This window comes from Rhinolophus sinicus, linkage group LG09, assembly GCF_036562045.2.
Source record: "Rhinolophus sinicus isolate RSC01 linkage group LG09, ASM3656204v1, whole genome shotgun sequence".
NCBI lineage: Eukaryota > Metazoa > Chordata > Mammalia > Chiroptera > Rhinolophidae > Rhinolophus > Rhinolophus sinicus.
In genome coordinates, this window is record NC_133758.1 from 41,924,976 (window position 1) to 41,948,408 (window position 23,433).

The 23,433-nt window shown below is 36.4% G+C and overlaps 1 protein-coding gene across 1 annotated transcript in view; it reads left to right on the plus strand.

Moving 5' to 3' along the window:
- Nucleotides 1–23,090, plus strand: part of ABHD3 (abhydrolase domain containing 3, phospholipase) — a 36,655-nt gene extending 13,565 nt beyond the window's left edge. The window contains exons 4-9 of the mRNA XM_019741283.2: nt 1,690–1,735; nt 13,474–13,586; nt 17,590–17,763; nt 19,183–19,231; nt 19,328–19,493; nt 22,222–23,090. Of these exons, the coding sequence (XP_019596842.1) occupies nt 1,690–1,735; nt 13,474–13,586; nt 17,590–17,763; nt 19,183–19,231; nt 19,328–19,493; nt 22,222–22,400 (727 nt within the window). The 3' untranslated portion in view covers nt 22,401–23,090. The remainder of the gene's footprint in view (nt 1–1,689; nt 1,736–13,473; nt 13,587–17,589; nt 17,764–19,182; nt 19,232–19,327; nt 19,494–22,221) is intronic.
- The last annotated feature ends 343 nt before the right edge of the window (nt 23,091–23,433 follow it).

The following is a 23,433-nucleotide window of genomic DNA, read 5'->3' on the forward strand; positions in this document are numbered from 1 at the left end:
TTTTCAAAGTTGCCTGACGAAAACTGCAAATATCCCAGTCTGCAGTTTGTAAGAACATCCCAGGTGTATAGGCTGCTTTTTCATGAGTTTGCAGATCATCTTTTTCTTTTCCCTCACTAGTTCTTTTCTCTCCGTGGCAGTCACATGGTGATATCTTGCCCCAGAAGCCATTTTTATCCTTATGTAGTGTTTGCACTTTAAAAGTGGGCCTGTTCTGAATGACTAGGAGCTTCAAGGTTCGAGGTGACAATTAACTTTAGCCTCAATTCATGTGTAATTTAGGTGCTTATGCAAGTAAATACAAGTGGCTAACTTAAATTTTCTTTATGTCTAGTGTGTCTTGCCACTTTTTTTTAGTGAGAAAAGATCAATGACTAACTGACCCTCCTCTAACTTTTCTTCGTGTTTTTATAGTATATGTAAGATCTTCCTTTGACTAGTTAATAAAATGTAGTATTTCCAGCTTTTTCTCAAATTATAATTCTGAGATTGTTAAACATTTCTCTTCTTTTAGTTAGACCTAATAAAATTCTCTTTATAACCTTTCAGATGCAAGAAAGAATTGCTTTGCAGAAACGTATCCTGAATATCACATTGAAATCTAACCCCCCTGAGCAGAGAGTCAGATTTGTTGAATGTTCTGTAAGCCAGTCAGCTCATTGGTGCTTAGAACCCATGCAATCATCAGCAGCATCCTGAGAGAAGGGAATTAGAACCTTAAATTGCCTTGATTGACTAGCTAAGTAAACAGTCAAAAACAAAATGAATTTTAATTGACATGAATATTGATTCACTAAATCAGAGAACCTGTGCAGACACAAGTCAGGATTTTGTTTGAGGATGGCAAAAAACACATCTCAGGTTAAAGTTAACTGAAAGCTTAAGGAGAGTTAAATATTTTAAATATAGGATGACTTTTTAAAGCTAGCATGGCACTACAACTATCCTGATACCATGTTTCCCTGAAAATAAGACCTAGCCGGACCATCAGCTCTAATGCGTTTTTTGGAGCAAAAATTAATATAAGACCCGGTCTTATTTTAATACGATATAAGACTGGGTATGGTATTATATTATATTATATTATATTATATTATATTATATTATATTATATTATATTATATTATATTATAATACTGGGTCTTATATTAATGTTTGCTCCAAAAGATGCATTACAGCTGATGGTCCAGCTAGGTCTTATTTTCGGGGAAACACGGTACTAATAGATAACTGTCGTTGTGTACTTAACATGAGCCAGCACTGCTCTAAGCCCTTTACACGTGACCACTGGCCCAGGAGAGGCAAACAGGATTATAGAAAACTCAGGGTCTTTCCTCCCCTAAATCAACTGAACACCTGGCAGTAGCATAGTGAGAGCGCATCCTACCAGCTCAGATGCGAGGCTTCTCGCATGTGCAGAGGAAGAAGTTGTAAATATTCTGCTTTTAGTAGGAAAATTTAATATCACTTCAATATACAGTTTTCTGATTTGAAGCCATATATTGAATTTAGAGAACTGAAAATGTATTTTAGTGCATTTACATGAAATTGTCAAGCATTCTCATGTCTTTGGAGCAGATTTTAAAAAATCTTTTAGTATTCCAAAACAGTGCTAGTTAGATGATTTTAATATTGTATTGTGAGCAAGAATCATGTGTAAAAATAACAAAATTTTTTTCTGGTTTTTAGATGTGTGGTTTTTAACAACAGAGGAGTGGCAGGGGAGAATCTCTTGGTAAGTAAATTTAATTAATAACAGCTTAATATTTTTTTTTCTTTAAGGATTTTATTAGGGAAGGGGAACAGGACTTTATTGGGGAACAGTGTGTACTTCCAGGACTTTTTTCCAAGTCAATTTGTTGTCCTTTCAATCTTAGTTGTGGAGGGTGCAGCTCAGCTCCAGGTCCAGTTGCCGTTGCTAGTTGCTGGGGGCGCAGCCCACCATCCTTGGTGGGAGTCGAACCGGCATCCTTGTGGTTGAGAGGACGCGCTCCAACCAACTGAGCCATCCAGGAGCTCAGCGGCAGCTCAGCTCAAGGTGCCATGTTCAATCTTAGTTGCAGGGGGTGCTGCCCACCATCCCTTGCGGGACTCGAGGAGTTGAACTGGCAACCTTGTGGCTGAGAGCCTACTGGCCCATGTGGGAATCGAACCAGCAGCCCTCGGAGTCAGGAGCATGGAGCTGCAACCGCCCAAGCCACTGGGCCGGCTCTAACAGCTTAATTTTTAATAGCATCATTTCCAGTTTTATAACAAATAGCATATTCTTTTTATTTATTTATTTTTTATTTATTTATTTATTTATTTTTGACTTTGTGTTTGAAAGTGTACTTCCAGGACTTTTTTTTTTTTCAAAGTCAAGTTATTGTCCTTTCGATCTTAGTTGTGGAGGGTGCCATTCAGCTTCGAGTTGTTGTCCTTTCAGTATTAGTTGTGGAGGGCGCAGCTCTGCTCCAGGTCCTGTTGCCGTTGCTAGTTGCCGGGGGTTACAGCCCACCATCCCTTGCGGGAGTCAAGGAATTGAACTGGCAACCTTGTGGTTGAGAGCCCACTGGCCCATGTGGGAATCGAACTGGCAGCCTTCGGAGTTAGGAGCTTGGAGCTCTAACTGCCTGAGCCACTGGGCCGGCCCAGCATACTCTTTTTTTTGTTTAACTCTTTTTATATAAACAATACAAGTTCATCATGGAAAAATACAGATAAGCAAAAACAAACAAACAAACAAACCAAAAACCTAGGAAATTTGCACGACCTATAATTATACAACCAGGGGAATCCCTCAGTCTATTTTCATCCAGATCTTATATTTAAATTAAAAATATGGAATACATTTCTGTTTTTATAAAAATTAAGGTTCTATTTTGTAACTTAACTTTTGTACTTACTATATATATATTTTTTAAAGATTTTATTGGGGAAGGGGAACAGGGCTTTATTGGGGAACAGTGTGTACTTCCAGGACTTCTTTCCAAGTCAAGTTGTTGTCCTTTGTCAGTCTTAGTTGTGGAGGGCGCAGCTCAGCTCCAGGTCCAGTTGCCAGTTGCTAGTTGCAGGGGGCACAGCCCACCATCCCTTGCAGGAGTCGAACCCGCAACCTTGTGGTTGAGAGGTGACACGCTCCAACCAACTGAGCCATCCGGGAGCTCAGTGGCAGCTCAGCTCAAGGTGCTGTGTTCAATCTTAGTTGGAAGGGTTGCTGCCCACCATCCCTTGCGGGAGTCGAGGAATTGAACTGGTAACCTTGTGGTTGAGAGCCCACTGGCCCATGTGGGAATCGAACCGGCAGCCTTCGGAGTTAGGAGCATGGAGCTCTAACCGCCTGAGCCACCGGGCCGGCCCTGTACTTACTATATTTTAACATCAATAGATATTTACATCATTTTAATGCAAAACACATTTTCTTTAAAAATTAACTAGTACAAAACAAATTAACCAGTACAGTAATACTTTTTTTCACTTAAGAAATTTGCTTTTGTTGTCAATTGGATTTACTATGTTATATGCCTATTTGCCCACCAGAGTTTGCATAGAGGAAATATTTTAAATTGACCTTTTTTTTCTTTACCCCCTAAAGTTTTTGCTAGGATAAAAGTTCTTCCATCTCTTAGAAAATCATCATTCTATCTAATGTTAAACCAGTGAGTTGCAGTGAGAAATATTATACTCACTGAAATTTTCTTGAAGCTTTTCAACTATTTGTCCCTCACCACTTCAATGGGTCAAAGGCAATTCTATCAGAATGGAAAGAAACTTTCAGTCGTTGATAGAGAATGTTATTAAGACTATAAATGAGTCAGTCATGCTGGAAATAAAAATTTACAATCATGTCACAAATGTCAGTACTTTATGAGAACACGGTGGGAGGAAGCTCTTTCTCTTGGCTTTAAAGTGACTTAGGTTCTAGAGGAATCAGATCAATGTGATTTCGAAAGCAAAAGTTATAAAGTGTTTATGGTGTCTTACTCAAGTGCCTCATAATAAATAGTTTGATGTGAAGGTTCACATTTCCTTATTTATCCAGTTGTTTAGGAATCCTGTAGACAGACAGTAGGTACTCCAAAGGGAAAGGTTTGAATTTGTCACTGTGGCCCTGGACCAAGCTAATCGTTTTTGAGCAGCTCTTGTCTGCTGTGTACCTGCTTAGGTGCTTCAAGGACACAAAGAGGGGAAGACATGGTCTGAGGCTATCAAGGAAACAACATGCTGCAAAGGAAACTCCATTAGGTCCCATAAAGTGAGGGACAAAGTTCTGTTCATTCAGCAAAGCTGTGTTGTATGCTTATTAAATCAGACACTGTACAAGGCAGTAGGGTAAAGAGTGTACACTTACTAGACACAACCCTAAGCCTTAACAGCTTTAACTTAAGTTGCAGGAGAGAGTCATACATAAAAATATGCACAGCAGAGACCTAAGTGTAACTGGGAAGATTTATTAAGGCTACAGATCATAAAGGGATGGAATAACTAATTGCCTGCAGAAGGTGGAAAAACACTGTAGTGGAGGTAAATTTGTATTGGGTCTTATAGGTTACGGTATTGAACCAGGAGAGGGGATAAAGAAGTTTTCTCAGCATAAAGCGCAAGGTATTAAAGAGTATGGAATAGCCAGTACTTACTTCTAGAGGGATAATGATGATGATAATTTTATCTAATGTTTACTGAGTCCTTAGCATATATGTTAATGCCTTTTCATACTTAATATTCAGCAAGAGAAACAGCTCAATAATTTAGGAAAGCATTGCCACCATCACCCCCATTTTCCAAGTGAAAAAAATGAGGCACAAATAGGTAAAGAACTTGCCCTAGCCAAGAAATTCAGAGCCAGGTTTCAGACCCAGGTAATCTGACTATGCGCTTATATTCTTGACCATTATGCTGTACTCCCTCTCGTTATTCGAGAAGTGACAGGAATTCTTCTACAAGGGCTAGGACCAAATTTTGAAGAGTCATGTGTAGAATCCCCAGGAAACTAGTACCAAATCATTAACACTAAAAACATTTTTTTTTCAGCTTTATTGATTATAATTGACATATGAAATAATTTGATCATCATCATGTTTTAGAAAGAGAACTTAAAGCAGTTGAGTAGAAAAGAAATGGAAGAGAAGGGCCTGGAGGCTAGGAGGTCAGTTAGAAAGCACTCACTATATATCTATCCAGATCTTGAAAGCTGGTAGGGAAGAGGAGAACACAAAAATGAGGGGTATTCATGGGGCAGAAAGAATATTAATTGTATTGTGGGAAGTGAAGATAAGGGAATCAAGGTTGGCATTTCTAGCTCGGCAGACTGGTAAAAGGCGTTGATATTTGCTGAAATAGGAAATTCAGGAGAATTTGGTGAGATACTGGTGTAATAAAAAATAAATTCAGTTTTAAATGTTTATGGTGCTTTTAGATTCTCCTGGTGGAAATTTTGGGATAAAAACAGTTGGATATACTAGAATGACCCTCAGGAGAAATGCGCAGGCTACAGAAAGAAACAGATTCTCAATGCACAAGTGGAATTGGAATTTAGGAGTGGTTGAGATTGCTTGGGGACAGTTTATAGAGCCAAGGGGAGAAAGGTCTATGGATAGCACCTTAGAACAGAACAAATAGGAAGGAGGAGAGAGAAAGATAAGGAGGAAGCTTGAAAACCCTTCTAACCTCAGCATTTAAAGTTAATTGGAAATTTACTTTGAAAGAATGCCACAACTCAGTAACTTTTAGTCATAAACTTTAGTTGGATTTTTGAAAAATCTCCAAGAACACTGAGTACTTACAAAGGGATTAGATAGATAGATAGATAAATTTTAAAGAATTCACTGAGTTCTAAGGGGATAAAAGTAGCTTGGTCTCTGGATTCTTACACAGTGCACTGGGTTATGTTCTGATTAAGTACCCCCCAGCAAATATCTGTATCATAAAGGCTAATATGATCTAATTTAAGAAAGAATAAGGATGTAAAATGACCAAAATGTAATTAGAATTGTATCCTTTTAGAACAACTGCTTTAAAAAATAAATTTAAGGGAGTAAATTAATTATAATCTAATATGTACTTCTTGTGCCCTAATGGATCACAAAAACAATGCCAATATTAATTATTAAAACTACCTTTGATATTTAGATTCCTTGATAACGCTTCCTTTCTGCCTTAAAGCTGTGAACAATTACTGTTTCAGACCAGAAGAACTCTTATATTTATTTATACCTCACCTTGTTCCAGAAAGGATTTAATGTATCTCAGATTTAGAGTAAGTAAGACCTTAAGGTAGGCATCCAAAAAAAAAAAAAAAGAGAGAGATGAATCAGCAAAGATTAAACAGGAAGGAACAGACTCTAATTGAAATGAACCCAAAAGAGCTAGCAAAGATGAAATGGAATTTAGAGTAAGCAGTCTCCTAGGAGTGGCAGAAATGCAAAAATAAAAGTTTTGCAACAAACAAAAGTATGTTGTTTATATATTAGAATCTATAGGGCTTACTATGGCTCCTGAAAAGCAGAATACAGTATAACTTTTCCACCATCATCAGGGTGGTAAACACACAATGTAATATATAGATGATGTATTGCCGAATTGTACACTTGAAACCTATGTAACTTTACTAACCACTGTCAACCCAATAAACTTTAATTTAAAAAGAAAAAAATAGAAAAATTTTCCACCACCATATTGTCCTGATTTACAATTAGTCATTGCAGGATTGAGGGAAAGCCAAAAGCCTTGCTCCCTGGGAAATGAGAAGCCTGCACATTGCCCTCCCTGGGGCTGTTAGCTGTAGGAGATAGATAGTCCTCGTCTCAGGAGACTGATCCTCAGATATTTCTGCAGGGTTCTTGGAGTCCTTGGAGTAGATGGTACTTTTTCTTGCTGTCTACAGATTGGTTTTCAAGGATAGGGATCCAGAAAGCTATCCACAAACTCCCTAATATGAATGATTACTTTGTGAACTGCCATGTTCCTAGCTTAGGTTAGGAATGATAATTTACAAAGACTCAGCCAAAACTGAGTTTGTTGGAAGCTACATAGGGGTCCCCTCCTTTTGGTTATAGGGTCATACAGACTTCTGTGTCCCTAAGCCCAGGAAGAAAATCCTCCCACTTTGTAAGATATAAATGTCTAACCATTATGCTATACACCTGAAACTAATGTCATATTTAATGTCAACTATAATTGAAAAAAAAATTTTTTAATTAAAAAATCAAATAGTCTGGCATTCTCAAAAAGTTAAACATTGAGATACTGTATTACTCAGTAATTTCACTGCTAGGTATATACCCAAGAGAAATGAAAATATATGTTCTCACAATAACTTATATACAAGCATTTATAGCAGAATTATTCAAATAAACCAAAAGATAGAAGGAACCTAGGTATCCATCAGTGGACAAATGGATAAGTAAATTTCGGTATTGTCGATATCATGGAATATTATTCAGCATTAAAAAAGGAATGAAGTACTGATACATGCTATAGCATGGATGAACCTTGAAAATATGTTCAGTGACAGAAGCCAGTCACAAATGATCACATATTGTCTGATTCCAGTTGTGTAAAATATTAAGACTAGGCAAATCTGTAGATTTTCTTTGTGGGGTGATAAAATGTTTTAAAACTGTAGTTGTGTTTCAACAACTGAGTATACTAAAAACCAGGAATTGTACACTTTAAGTAGGTGGATTTTCTGGTATGTGAATCATGTCTCATAAAGCTGTTTTTAAAAAAGCGTTCTTTTGGCACTTTCCAGTTCAAATAAGAGCTGGTTCAGCAGGTAAGGGAGGGCCAACAGGGTGAATAGATGCTGGAAGATACTTTAAAGCAGAGCTGCTCCAAGTGTGGTTTGTAGACCAACTTCAGCTTCTCAAACTATTAGGTTGGTGCAAAAGCAATTGTGGTTTTTGCAATAATTTTTAACCTTTTAAATCGCAACTACTTTTGCACCAACCTAATAATCTCTGACACGATGAGGGGCTGCAATTAGAATTCTCAACCAACTTGAGTTCCAAGCATACTGCTTTGAGCTGATTTTTTTTTTTTTTTTTTTTTTTTTTTTTTTTTACCATAGCAATACTCTCTTGGTGACAGAAGCCGCGTGCTAATTTCCATTCTGTCAGTACCTCATCTGATCCTGGACTGACACTTTGAGTAGCTCTGCTTCAGAGATCCTCTAACCCTAAAACCTCATTTTGTAGATGAGGATGCCTCTGAAGAAGTGGAATGGCAGGCCTGAGATCATAAGTATGCTTAGTGGTCTTAGGGCAGGAACTCAAACTGTCAGGTAGAATGTCTTTCAGCACTGGTTTTATGTCAAGTCACGCTGAAAATCTCGGGGTAGAGATAAGAGCGTTTTTAACCAGAGAGTTCTTGCCTCCACCTCAGATAATGGGTGGTTAATGAAGGACTCACATCTAGAGAAATCTGCTCTTGTTTTCTACTAAGCTTTTCCATCTTAGCTTTTTCATGGAAGATAATGGGGTAGGAGGGGTTGTAGGGCTGTTTCCCCTCTTGAGCCCTGTTTTCTGCAGGGGGCATTCAGAAGGAATTAAGGTCTACCACCACCACCACCACCCTTATGATCTGAGGGAGGAGGCGCATACAGGGCAGGGCCAGCCAGGCACAGCTCAGTGGTCAGGCTTGCACCTTTCAGGCATTCCCTTTACCTCACTCAAAACCTTCCTACTGAACTCAAGTCTGCCCTTTCCTAAATGCTCCAAAAATAACCTCTTCCTCCTCCCTCTGCCCCCATCAGAACAACAACGGCTCCATCAGATGTGGGTATGAATGCACTGAATTCTTCAGAATTTTCTCCAAGCATTGAGAAAAAGGTCCTGGGTTATGACTTCTACAGATAAGCAAGTTAATGTCCTCCCAGAGTAGCTAGAGAGTCAGGCTACCTGACTAACAGGGTAAATTTAAATTTGTTTCTAGACAAAAAAAAAAATAATAATGAAATTTGCATTTCGGTTTGCATTTAAAACAAATGACTTCTAAACCAGGACATGAAAATTCTCTTTCAGGTTAGGGAGAAATCAATTTGCCTTCTTTTTGGAAGTTGATTAAGAAGGATAAATTAGATATTATCCATAGATAAATATAAAATATTGCTTTATGCTTTTCCCATTATTATATATGAATAATTAAGAATTAATTTCATTTCATTATTTTTTCAATGTTTTTAAAAAAACTAATCTCTAACAGCCATAAAACAAATTGCTATTGTTTCTCTCTGATCATAGTTGCAGTTGAACAATTTGAACAATCTTGATTTGTACTTATTGTCAAATTATTCTAACATAATATATTTATTCCCAAGCATCTGCTAGAAGGTTACCTATCCTTTAGATTTTCTGCATTTTTCCAGAATAGCTTTCCCATTTTCATCGCACTCTAAAAAGATTTTCACCACCCAGCTGAATCCTGCCAGGTATTCCTTCATCCTTTTTCTGATTAGGTGTGACTTATTCTACCTCTGTTCTGGAAGCATGGAGAAAAACAGGAATTACTGCAATAGAATAGTGGCTGGTTGCATTAGTAGCCCTAGCAACTGAGAATTAACTAACAGTTTTTGTCTAAGAAGCTGCTACTTATATCTTCAGACCTGAATAAAATTTCTGGCAGACCTACCAATTCAGTGTATTGCCCCCATGAGTGTTTTTGCTGTGTGCCCTGGATGAATCTTTCCTTTAATGGAACTCAAGTCCTGTGAAGAAAGAAGGCACATGATGTTTCCTGTTGGAGCCCACCAAGTACCAGGAGGTTATATGATGTAACCACATGGTTTTGCATATGAGAACTTACGAATCAGTTCTTCTCATTTTCAGTCCTATGTGTTTCAGTTTAATTCAACAAGTATTTATTGACTGTCAGAGGTAGAGGTGAATAAAACTGTAATAGAAAGAGACAGAGATAGGAAGGAAGCGAGCCCGCTGACCAGGACAATTAGGGGTAGAATTGGGAAAGGCTGTGAGGTTCTGAAGATGAGAGGCTAAGTCTTACCTCTTGTCTGACATTTATTCAAGACATGATTTCAACAGGCAGAGTTGACAGTGAAGGACACTTGGCAGATGAAGTTTACACAGGTGGCGAGGATATTAAGAGGTCTAGCAGTCAAGAGAGCGGTAGTGTGCCATTGACCTGAATCCATACATATGGAGAAATAGTAAAATACAGAGCTAGAAAGATTGCTTGGCATATTGTTGAGGGCCTTGAACACTTGGCAGAGGAATTTGTCCTTAGTTCACTTGGCAATGAAAGCTAATGAAGAATTTTGAGCAGAAATACTGTCGTAATCAATTAAAGCTGGAAGTGTTCTTTGGACAGATTCATCTGACAGTAAATGGGAGGTACAATTATGGGTGGTTGTCAGGGAAGGCTGGGAGTTAACCAGTTAAAGAGGTTATCACAGCAGTCCAGGTGAGAGGTTAAAAAAGCCTGGTAGCAAGGCAGGTGGTGCTGTACCCTTGCCACACTCTTACCCGCCTCCGCCCCCCGGCACTTAACCATTTTCATGCATGCCTACCTGATGGCTTCCAACTGCAAGCGCCCACATATCTTTGGGGGCCTTCGCTAGTCACTGGAGCTTGCTGGACCTGTGCTCAGGGCAGACCGGAAGTGCCAGGGAGTTAACATCTTCCAGGTACAGCCTTCAACCAATGACTGAAGAGAACTGGTAGATGAATAACCCAGCTCCCTTGCCACTTGGTGGGGATAATTTTGAGCCATTTTCAACACAGTCTCCCAAAGTGCCCCAAGAAGATTGAGTCCCAGTTGCCCACAGCCACAAACAGTTGGTAACATATTCTTCACTGACTTCCTACCCTTCCTGACCCACGTCACCACTCCCCTACTGGCAATTCCAGGTATTACCTTGCAGGTGAACTGCTTGCATTCACACATCCTTGTATCCGGCCATTGTGAGAGAATCTAATATATCGAGTCCTTACTAGTATTGAAAGAAGGGGTCTTTTGTGTTTCCTGCAACAGATACTGAGGAGGAAGAAGCTGCAGGACTTAGCAGTTTATTGGCTATAAGGGTCAGGGAGAGGGAGAAGGCAATGCCACTTACAGTCTTAACTAGGAAAATATAGGTGTCCTTTATAGAAAAATGGGAAGTTAGGAGAAGCATCAGAGGTTTTCATGAAGAGAAAAGGGTTTACTCTGGGGCAGTTTGAGTTTGAAGTACTGACACAACATTACAGTGAAGTTGGCTGCTAGAAGTTGGATTTTGGATCTGGAGCTCAAGATGAAGATAAGACTGTGGAGATTTAGGTTTAGTCATTGCATAAAAGTGGTTTGATGAAGCTATGGAGGTAGATAAGACCCTCAGGAATTGGATATTGACCAGAGAAGCAGATGCAGGTCTAAGACAAAACTTTTGGAAATGAATACCCACATTTGGGGTTGAGGGCAGAATGACAAGAACTGGGCAGGAACTGGAAAGCCAGCTGCAGGAAGAGAAGAGGAAGCCAAGGGAGCAGCTGGAGGAGGCAGATCATGCTGGAAAGGCCCTAGATTTGCTGAGTTTCAGCGTTCCAGCGACTTTGATCTACACCAGTATTCTCAGTTTCAATTTTAATGGAATCCGTTTGGAAAAAAACGTCTAGGGAAAAATAAAGTTCCTGTATTTGAGGTTGCCAGACAATGCTTTGTTTATTAAATACCTCATGGAATCCCAGTGCTTTACAATAATTAGTTTAGGTATTACAAATATATATATTAGGCTCTGCTACTTTGTAACGTTTGGCAAATTACTTAACCTTGCTGAGCCTCAATTTCATTATGTGTAAATAAGGAACCAGGTGCTACGTTTGTTCCTTCCTGGCACTAAAATTTTCTGATCCTAATCATTTTTCATAGACCATTTTTTTGTGTGCCCTAACTCTGTGTTTGCATGTGTTTGTGTGTGTGCATGTGTACGTACATGGGCACACATACTTCACTTAAAGCCAGCATAACAAGAGTACATTTTGGTGACTTATTCATAAGTAATTCAGAAATTTTAAAGCTATGCAATGTGAAGAGACTCACATATAATAAAAATACCAAGTAAGGATGATTTTTTCTTACTGCTTAATTCTGCAGTCACTGTGAAAGAGCATGAAAGTAGATATTGTTCTATTTAGATTTTACCTTGAATTTGTATTGCATAAATGCATTTAATCACAAAGTGTTTTTATCTCAGTTTAGTCAGCCGTTCAGGTGTTATAGGAGTTAAACTTTCTAAACTCAATTTCTTATTTATAAAATAGATATTCTAATAAAATTCTTCTTCAAGGTTTTGTGGACACAGATTTAATTTATTCAATAAAAGTTAGCCATTGTAAATACTGTCAGGTTAACTTTTATCTCCTGGACAGTTCCATATTTGCAGATCTCAGAAAGAAGATAGTAGGCAGTAGTAGTGTTTTAGGCTTGAGTTAATTGGAGGCAGCATGGAAAATTGTAACTTTCTCAGACTACTCATTAATGAGTGAATGGTGGGGGACACATACCTTCCTATTGTGATCACGGTTGGTTGAAATACTACAATTGAGATTGTACAGATAACTCATTTCAGTATTTTTATTAGAGTAATGTTACCAGATTCCTCTCCTTGTTATTAAATTTTTGGTTATTTTATCACATATATACTTTATACTTACACACATTCTCACATCTGTTCTACAGACAGGATTGCCCTGTCCTCCCAGATCTCAAATAATGCATCTGTGAAGCTTTTCTGCTAGAAACAAAGCCTTTATTGATGAAGTTTACATGAAAACCATTTTTTTATGCATTACGTATTGAAGCATAATCAGCTTTACATATTTTAACATTTTAAGTGTCCGTTTCAGCCTAGTGCAGCTGGGGCTATATGGATATATTATTGTAAAAAAAATTAATTAATAGATCAGACTGGATATTGCTTTATCTAGAGTGAAGGCAATGCCAGAAAACCACGCTCCTTCGTTGGTAGTCAGCATTCAGCATAGAGAAAACAGTTCTCCAGTTAGAAATGAGCCACAATTTAAATTTTTTGTGACGTTATTGGAAAGACTTTGTTGTTTGTTTCCTTGCTTGTTTCTTTATTAAAGAATTACTTTGGCTTTGTCAGGCATAGGGTTTTGTTTTGTTTTTCTCTATAAAACAAAGTTTATTTCACCATTTTTCTTCCAAAATTGACTCTGTTCTTGTTTAGTCAGAGACACAGCTGAGTAGGATACTGCATTATCTGTTTAAGGTATTTGTATTGATCTTGCTCATTTCTGTCAAGCCTTCCTTGCACAATCAGTCTTTTTGTTAGTACCAAGTCGAATAGCATTGACTTTAAATGGCATATATGTGTACTGCAAGATAGGAAAATTATAAATTTTTATTACTCATAGTATGTGCAAACAAAGGTTATTTTCTCATATTTATTATGATTTGTTGCTCTTTTTAAAGATTTCTGCATTATACAAATCATTAACCTCGCAATTTAAAATTTTGTGTTTTACCTATCACTGCTTATAGACACCAAGAACTTACTGTTGCGCTAACACTGAAGATTTGGAGACAGTTATTCACCACATACACAGTCTGTACCCTTCTGCAACTTTCCTGGCAGCAGGGGTTTCAATGGGAGGGTAAGGTTTTTCCTTTCTAAAATGTCTGAGGGAAGTGGTCTTACCAATGCCTCTTTCAGAGGACTATAAGCTATGTAGACATTTTAAAATAAATGTGTGATTATTTTTATCATATTTTGCCACATGAGGTTGAATGAATGGAGGAATTAGTTCAGGTGAATTATAATATTTTCCTTGACTACTGGCCTCTATGGTGAAAAGGATACAAGTACTTCCTTTGACTACTTGGGTTTTTGTGAGCATAAAGGCTTGTCTGAATCCCCTGAAGTTGATTTCCATCACTCCGTGGCTGCCATGTTAACCTTCAGATTCCCTGATGTACTCCCAGCGGGCCCTGTACCTGCATTCTCCTGGAGCACTCAGGAAGCTGAGCTTGTAGCATGACTTTTATCATTCCAATCATAGAAATAATCACTTAATGCTCTCTCTCCAAGTCAAGTGGGCTTCAAAAACTTTTTTCTCAGTGGTGGTTTTGTTTGGTTGGTTTGGTTTAGTTTGGTTTGGTTGCTGGGCAAATGAACCTACCCTGGAATGCTCTTCAAGAAACTGAAATTTTGTTGTTAACTCTTACTCCAGCTGCTATTTTAAGTATATGAATATTATTATAATTTGTGCTGCTTGCAATTACATTGGGGCTTTTTGGGAACTTTTATGCCATGTATATATTTAGGTTCATTTCTACTAATAATGTTTATATATATATATATATATATATATATATATATATATATATAGAGAGAGAGAGAGAGAGAGAGCGATTAATGATTAATAGACTCCAAAATTTTTATTATCTTGCTTTTTACTATGCTTAGATTCCCTAAACCACTGTCCCAAACTACTTTTTAAAATCAACAAACATGAAATTGAAAATGATATTTTTTTCTTAATATTGTAATTAACTTAGTTGTCATTTCAATTTTCAAAACATGTTAGGAGTACATTTACTTGAAAATGAACAGCTTTTACAAATGATAAACTGAAAAATAGGCTTTAAGCACCTTTTTAGATTCTGATAAACGTAAACTAGGAAGAAAAGAATACGTTTCTTAAATTAGCATGGAAGGTCTGCCTTGACCTACTAAAGGAAGAAATCTGTCTGAATCGGTGTAGAAAACCCAGGCAGAATCTCTGAATTGTGCTTAATGGACAGCATTTTGCTTCGCTTTCCTTTGTCCCATAACGTGAACCTAAAAGCACAGGGTGCCAGCTGAACTTTTTTCCCTTAATCTTATAAATTCTTGACTTTTTTAAGGCCAGACCTTACATAAACAGGCCCAGATTCTCTATTCAGAAGCTCCTGGAAAATGCCTATTCATGCTGCATTGAAGCCTCAGGGCCTGAAGGCAGAACTTGACCATTAGCCTTTGCAGTTGGTTGAATATTAATGTCTTGTAAATTGTTTGAAGGAAACCCCCTTTCTAGTTGCCTAGCACTGTGACACGTTCCCAAGGCGGTTTACCACTTGGGATGTGTTTTACAGCTTGACACATTTTTTCTTTTGGAATGCAACAGACAAAAGCGTTTGTCCAAGACCCTTATGCCCAGTATCCCCCCTCCAACTCCCAGACTGGGGTAATCCGCAAGCTGTGATGCCTGGAGCCAAATAGGGGCTTTGAACCAGAACTGAGTCTAGCCAAGGAACCCATTCTGCTCTAGACTCAGTCAGATTCAAGTCTCTCAATGAATTGGCAAACTGGCTTTAAAAAATGTATAGAAACTTACAAATATAGTATATAAAAGTGAAGAGTGTTAATGATCCGCCATAGATACTCATCACCCAGTTTCAATAATTATCAACTCATGGATAATCATTCTCCATCCCTCTCAACTCTGATTATTTTAAAATAAATCTCAGATATCATTTATAAATACTTCAGGTATCTCTAAAATGGAAGGCTTCTTTTAAAAAAAAACCGAAACACCCAATACTATTATCATACCTGAACAAAACTGACAATAATTCCTAAATGTTCTCAAATATTTAGTCAGTGTCAAATTTTCCCAGTCGTCAATTTGTTTGTTGATTGGCCTGCTTTTATAATTTTTTTTTTTTTATTAAATTTATTGGGGTGACAATTGTTAGTAAAATTACATAGATTTCAGGTGTATAATTCTGTATTACATCATCTATAAATCCCATTGTGTGTTCATCACCCAGAGTCAGTTCTCCTTCCATCACCATATATTCGATCCCCCTTACCCTCATCTCCCACCCCCCACCCCCATAATTTTTTTGAGTCAGGAGCCAGATAAAGTCTGTACATTCATTGTGATTGATATGCCTTTTAAGTCTCATAATCTATAGATTCATATTCTCTCTCTCTCTGTCTCTCTTTCTCTCCTTCTCTTTCTCCCTCCCTCCCTCTCTCTTTCTCTTTCTGTAATTTTTTTTATTTTGGTGAAAAAATGGTATCTTTTTTCTGTCGAAGTGAAACAACCCTTGACATTATTTTGCTCCTGAATAATAACCAAGAAGTATCCCCACCTACTTGGACATTACTCCTTGTCTTTCCTACTCATGAAAGCTTCCTTTCCACCCCTTCCAATTTGCCCATTATACCAGCCTCCCAGAAATCTCTGACCTCCAGCCAAAGAATAGGGCCACCAAGACTAGGACCGTGGAATGAACCCTTTGCAGGAGAGTAAGCATTAATCCTTTAAATGGCTTAGTGAGCCACAGTGATGTATACAAAGAGGAATATAGTTATTTTCCAAAATGAAATCTCCATTTTTGATCTAAACGCTTATCACATTCACTCTGCAAGCCATTTAGGTTGGAAAAAAGAATGAGAATTTTTACCCATTTCTCCTATTTCAGAACCTGGGCAATTAGAGAAATAAATAAAGGAAAATACTATAATGAGAAGTAGAATTTAGGATATCATTCTGTCTCTTAAATGGCGATGTTAAACTTAGATTTCTGACATTAGTATTATCTTAAATTCCATTTTTATACCTTTAACAAAAAGAGAACTAGGGTAGAATCAAGAAAGTCACAGAACAAAAAGAAAGAAGGAAAATATGTGATAAGAAATAAGGGTAAATAATAGGAAGGAGCAGGAAGAGAAAACTAGTTGCCATAGGGCCTATTGTTCTGTCACAATCTAGAAAGTCTAACTCTAGACTAAGGAGCCCTTTAGAGACGTGCCATAGGATGCAAGGATGCGTGGGCAACTAGAATGGCCACCCACACTGATTCCTCAGAATCTCTGGGGGTAAGACCCGGACATCCATTGTAGTTTTAAAAACTTCCCAAACAATTCCAATGTGCAGCCACATTTGAAAACCACTCCTTCTGTGCTCTTTTTTTCTATGCCAAGGGTTGGAAAACCACGGCCTGCAGGCCAAATCTGGCCAGCTGTCTGTTCTTATACAACCTAAGAGCTGAAAATGGTTATATTTTTAAATGATTGAAAAAAAATCAAAAGAAGAATAATATTTCATGACATGAAAATTATATGAAATTCAAATTTCAATGTTGGTATGTAATGTTTTATTGGAAAACGGCTATGCCCACTTATTTATGTATTGTCTATGGCTGCTTTCAAACTACAATCACAGAGTCAAGTAATTGCAGCAGAGATTATAGGGCCCCCCCAAACCCCAAATATTTACTATGTAGCCCTTGATAGAAAAAGTTTGCCTGAAACACCCCTCACGTACTAAATTAAACATTCAACTAGAGGCTAGGGCACAGGGATTTGCAAAATTTTAAATCTCCACTCTATGGTCGAGTTCTCTCATATTTTATACTTCATAGAACAATACACATATAAGTGATACGTATGTTTTGTCCCACTCACAGTATAGTGGACTGCAAGATAAATAAGTATGTGAAAGAAAAGTAAGAATAAAGACACTTGCATGCTTTTCCAAGATAAAGTACTTAAAAACTGGTTTGTATTTTTCTTCTCCATAGTTGGTAAAGCCCATAGTTAGAAGTGAGATGTGTTGAGAGCTATAACAAATTCATCCCTGGGTTTGCCATTTCTCCTCATTTTAGAATGCTGCTTTTAAATTACCTCGGAAAAACTGGGCCAAAAACTCCTTTGAAGGCAGCTGCAACTTTTTCAGTTGGTTGGAATACTTTTGCTTGCTCGGAGTCGTTGGAGAAACCACTGAACTGGCTGCTTTTTAATTATTATTTGACAACTTGCCTCCAGTCTTCAGTTAATAAGTGAGTAATCTTTAAAACCGCTGGCCCCAAACTTTTTGGATTACATACCCCAACAATAAGTTTTAAAGAACAACACTGCTAATATATATACATTTATATTACGTTATATGCATTTACTACTTTACCAAAATATTCTTTATGTTGTAAATGTATACAAAAGTTAAAAAGACTTTAAGTATAAACTAAAAATATCGATAGAACTTCTAATGTTTTCTTTCTGTACCCCAATGGGTTTTCTTGTCTTTCTGTACCCCCAGAGTATGGTCTCTCGCTTTGAGGATCACTGTTCTAAATTATTCTAAAAAACTGAAAACATTAGTATTAAGTTTGTTGAGTAACATTATGAACTATTTCCTTGGATTTTCTACTTGTCGCTAATACTATCAGTACCTAATTCTCTCCTAGGCAGTAAGTAATATATTAAGTATTTTCAGTGCTGAAGAATATGATTCCTTAAGCATGTGCTCACAAGCTGAGTATGTTTTAGAGGCTTACAAGAATGCAGTTCACTTGCATATTCTCAGCGCGCGCATGCACACACACACACACACACACACACACACACACACACCACCCCGTTCTTAACATTATCAAAATAATGTCCTTGCATTAGTTTTTCTGGAACTGTCTGTGTATCTTCTAAACACTTAAACGTTATGGTAGCAAAGAACATAGAGATGTTTCTGAGTTTGTTTGGTTTTTTTAATGACAATTACCATGCATTTTTAAGTGAATTGATAAATTTAAATATAAACTCTAAATACAGAGTCAGTTAATTTGTGCATGACTTATTGAAAACCATAATTATCCTGAAAGTCGACATTAAGCACTGGATCAAACTTAACCTATTTGTTAAATTACAGATGTTGATTATAAAATACTGCTAAATATACTAAAGAATCATCGTATTATTAATTATTTGTGGTCACTGAAATGGGAACAGTGGCAAGAAAAGTGAAGAGTGATTTGAATTAAAGTATAGGTTATACAGCAAAAGTGATCAACATTTAAAAAATAAGTACACAAAAATATAAATTCCAATTTTCAATATAGCAATTTTAAAAATAATGTCTTCAGAGAATTTATCCAATTGAAAACTTCTGGCTTAAATAAGTCCTTTTTGGCCAAAATGGTTTAATAGCATCATTGTATAGGTCTAATTTGTTATGAAGCAACACTAATGTTTATTATAGAGCTGGTTGATTCTTCCTCAATTAAGGGAAAAAAGTACTTAAAAAAAAATGTCTTTGGGACAAATATCAATGCATTTGTCTGATTAAGTAAATATTTGTGGAGTACCAACCAGGTCGGTGCTCTGCACTAGGCTTAGTTATGTATTACTATGTATTTTAGGTATGTTAGGTATGTTTGAGATGGGAATGACCTTAATTTTTCACTTTTGAAATTCTTTTGTTTCAGGCACCGGCATATGTTTGTAAAACAAATTGACATGGATCATGTCATGAAGGTAGGAGAGAAATTTTATGTAATATTTTTATTTTCTCTTTTGAACTCAAGAATAGATATAATATGTTTGTTTGTTTTTTTGTTGTTGTTTTTTCAGGCTAAATCCATCAGAGAGTTTGATAAGCGATTTACTTCAGTCATGTTTGGATACCGAACAATTGATGATTATTATACTGATGCCAGTCCAAACCGTAGACTGAAATCAGTAGGGATTCCAGTGTTGTGTCTGAATTCTGTGGATGACGTTTTTTCACCCAGTCATGGTAAAATTAACATCTTTATATACATTTTGACATGAGTTAACTGTTTTAAAGTATTGTTCTTTTTAAGAAAATACAGTAATAAGAAATAAAATGTCAGTCTTATAATGTTTTCCACTGTGATAAACAGGAAACATAGCTAGATACTCATAATTTAATATCTAAATGTATCAGATCACTTTAAACATTGTCATAGCCCCTTATCTAGTCCACTGTGAGAGCCTCAGCAAATTATGACTCTTCATGTTTTGCTTGTTCTCATTTTTATAACATTCCTTCTTTATCAAATACACTGTTCTTGGGACACATTATGTTACAGTGTCTTTGCTTCTAGAGTACATTGTCAGCACTTGCCTTTTCTTCCTGAGGTTTGTGTACAGTAGGCTTTTGAATATTTCTCACCTTTTAACCTGGAAGGGAACTTGAGACTTTATGAACTTGGTGTCCTTTAGTATCTCAATAAGTGTAGCACATTCAGACTATAAAGTCACATTTGAAGGAAACAGGCTTTGTTTTTCCCCGGATACTGTATAAAAGAAAATTATCCCCAAATTAACTTCATTGCTCTTTTAATTCAAGATATATAGAATTTGGCAACAAAGATATATATGCATGTGGTTTATACATTGAAGCAATATAAGATACTTGGAAATAATCATACTATCTTAAGAATCAGTAGACATGACCTCTAATTTTTTCCTAATGAAACTTCACAAAGCTTTTTATAAAACTTTTTCTCCATATTTCCCCCCTAAATACTTTAAAAACATTTCCCTGAGTACTTCATTAAAAAATTATTCTGACTACAAACACAACACATTGTCAAATTTTCAGAAAATCCCCAAAGTATGTGGGGAAAAAATCATCTATTATCTCAGTAGGGGTATCATTTATTGTGTGATTTATGATTAATCACAGGTAACTTTAGATGACTAGAACTTTTCGACTTTGACCACAAATCAGAAAATGAAACTGTAAACTTTCGTATCAGTTGGATTACATGGTGATTGTTTAGCCTATTTCCATTGGATTAAGGAAGTCTTGTATTTCTTCATCTTTATATTTCACTGACCCTTTTCCTACCAACAAAATTTTTCCAGCATTTAACCTGACCCACTTGGTTGAAATTTAAATTCATTATTTCCTATTCTTTCCCAAGCCCTTAAAATAGTCTTGCCACATTGAAATAGTGGCCAATTGTCTGAATTCTGAGAGCGCAGGCAGCCAGCATCTTTCACATGACTCAAAGTGGCACAGCCTTTTGTTCTTCTGATATGACTATGGCTTTCAGTGTTAGAAATTCCTGAGTGTATACAGAGTGTGAAATTGCGGCTCTTAATAATTCCATTAGAGGCAAATGAAGCACTCTAAATCTAAGCATTAATATAAGGTGAAAAGGAAAAGCAAAAATAGTATCAGTCATTTCCACTGCCATTTCCCTTAAGCTTTCACACCTGATCCCAAGATAGATGTTCATTTTTAGGTTTGGCTGGCTAAGGATGTGAGTTCAGGGCCCCTTTTAGACAATAACTTGACTTCCTGGGACTTGATTTAGGGACTTTTAAGTTTATTTTTCAGGGAGTGTTGTGCGGGGTCAAATTTACAGCATCATCTAAATAGGCAGTTTGAGCATAGCAGTAGCTCTGTCTTGGAAGGGGCTCAGTTCTACAGTGTGTTATGTCAACTTCTTTTCTTTCCTTAGAAGAGCATGGGGTAGGGAGATCTGACCTTTAATTACTTCATTTACCCCTAAGACTCTGCCTAAGATATGAAATTCTGATTATTGCATCAACCATATTATCTTAATTAAGGAGATAAGATTTAGCATATCTGAAATCGAAACACTTTTCATGCCAAATTGGGATCCATTATAGATCTTAAATCAAAACATTTTCACTGTTTGAACTCTAAACATGGGAGAAAAGGACAAGAACAACTTCGATTCATATACTTTAAAGTTTTTACTCAGCATAGATTTTGTGGAGCATATAAAAAGACTATCATTACTGGTAAATTGTTTAAATACAGCAACTATATTTTCAAAATAAAATTTTTCTTTCTCCTGACTATAAATAAAAATTCAGAGAAGGAAGATAAAGAAAAAATGATCAACAGTGTTTCACCACCCAAAGATAAATACTGTTACCACTTGGAGTAGTATTTTATTCCATTCTTTTTTGCTATCCATATGTTTTTACTATATAAATCATGCTTATAATTTTAAATCCTTAATACAGCCACCATTTGGCCCCAGGAATCTAATAACTTGATGTAAAGTTAACCAAAGTCATACTAATGAATTTATACCTCTCACAAAGGTAATAAGATTAGTTGTTTTTCTTTCCTGGTGTAACACATAAGTGGGAACCTTATAGCATAATGAAAGTATTTACCATCCTAGAAACATCTTACTTTAATTTCTCAAAACAAGACTCGGCCTATTCTTTTGTGTTATCATTAAACACTTGGATTGATTCTTCTAAAAATGATGCTCCAGTACATAATTGTAAATGTGAACTGTTATAAGAATATATAGATGATTAATATAATAAATTAGACTTATTCCATTATCCATATTCATTACAAATATTTATTTGTTTAATGGTGTTTGGTTTATAATGATTGGAAACAATAAAGATATACATTTTTCCTTATTATCCAAAAAGGTAATAATTATATTTTTCCTCTTTCCTTCCCTCTCTTACTACCCGCCCTTTTTTTTCCCCTCAAGCTATTCCAATAGAAACTGCTAAGCAAAACCCTAATGTTGCTTTGGTTCTTACTTCTTATGGAGGCCATATTGGTTTTCTGGAGGGAATCTGGCCAAGGCAGTCCACCTACATGGATCGAGTCTTCAAGCAGTTTGTACAGGCCATGGTTGAGCATGGAGATGAACTCTCTAACATGTAGTTCTTCCGATGCATTTTGACTGAACCATCATATAAAGGCAGCTCAGCTTAGTGCACAAATCTTAACTACTACGTATATATAAAGCAAATAAGCCAGCAGGTGGTGAAAAGGTCCAGAATGACATGCAAAAACTACTTTTGGGGTAAACAAAACTTTGTAGCAAGAAATCAAATATAGATTTAGATTGTAATTTATGTAGATTTTATTTTTACTATGCCTTACAAAGTACAACCTTAAATAAAGTAGTACAAACATGGAATTGCACTTAACCAAAACTATTATGTAAGATTTTAATTCCTCAGGGTTTTAATTTAGGCTAGTATTTTTTTAGATTACTCATTTTAGATGATTTAATGGTACTTTAATAACTGTTAAAAGATGTTGGTTATTTGAATGTAAGTTAAAAGTTGGCACATTCCTAAGGGTATTTTTATGTAATGATCACAACATGAAAACTGAAATAAGATAACTGAAATAAGGCAATATGCTAAATATTTTATGTATTCTAACTTTAAAAGGCAAATGCAACAATGTTAGACTGACTTCTATACATGCTCTTTTACTCTGATAATATTAAATTATGGCTAATTTATGTTTTATAATGATTATAGTTTACACGCTTATTTTTAAAATAGTACCTATGCATACATATAGATCATTAAATTAAAATAAAATCTATTTTAAATTGTTTCTTTGTGAGTTTTTATCTAGAAAGTAATTTATGATCATTTATGAATTTCATTAGGAAGAAATATTAAAACTGTTTTGTTTCACTCCTTCCAGAATATTGGACTCACACCATGTGTACCAATTAAAAATACTTCCAGCTACAGGAAACCTGTCTAACAGTGACCTAGAAATAACGATACTTAGTTATTTTACATCACAAGAAGTCTCCAGGCAGGGCTGGTTTAGGGGTTTACCAATGTCATCAAAGACTCAGTGTGGGGACAGAGCCCCAGAAAGTAGTTTACAGGCTCTCGGCCTCACGTGGAAGGGTGCTGGCTCGGGTGGTGAATGGCTGTCGGCTGTG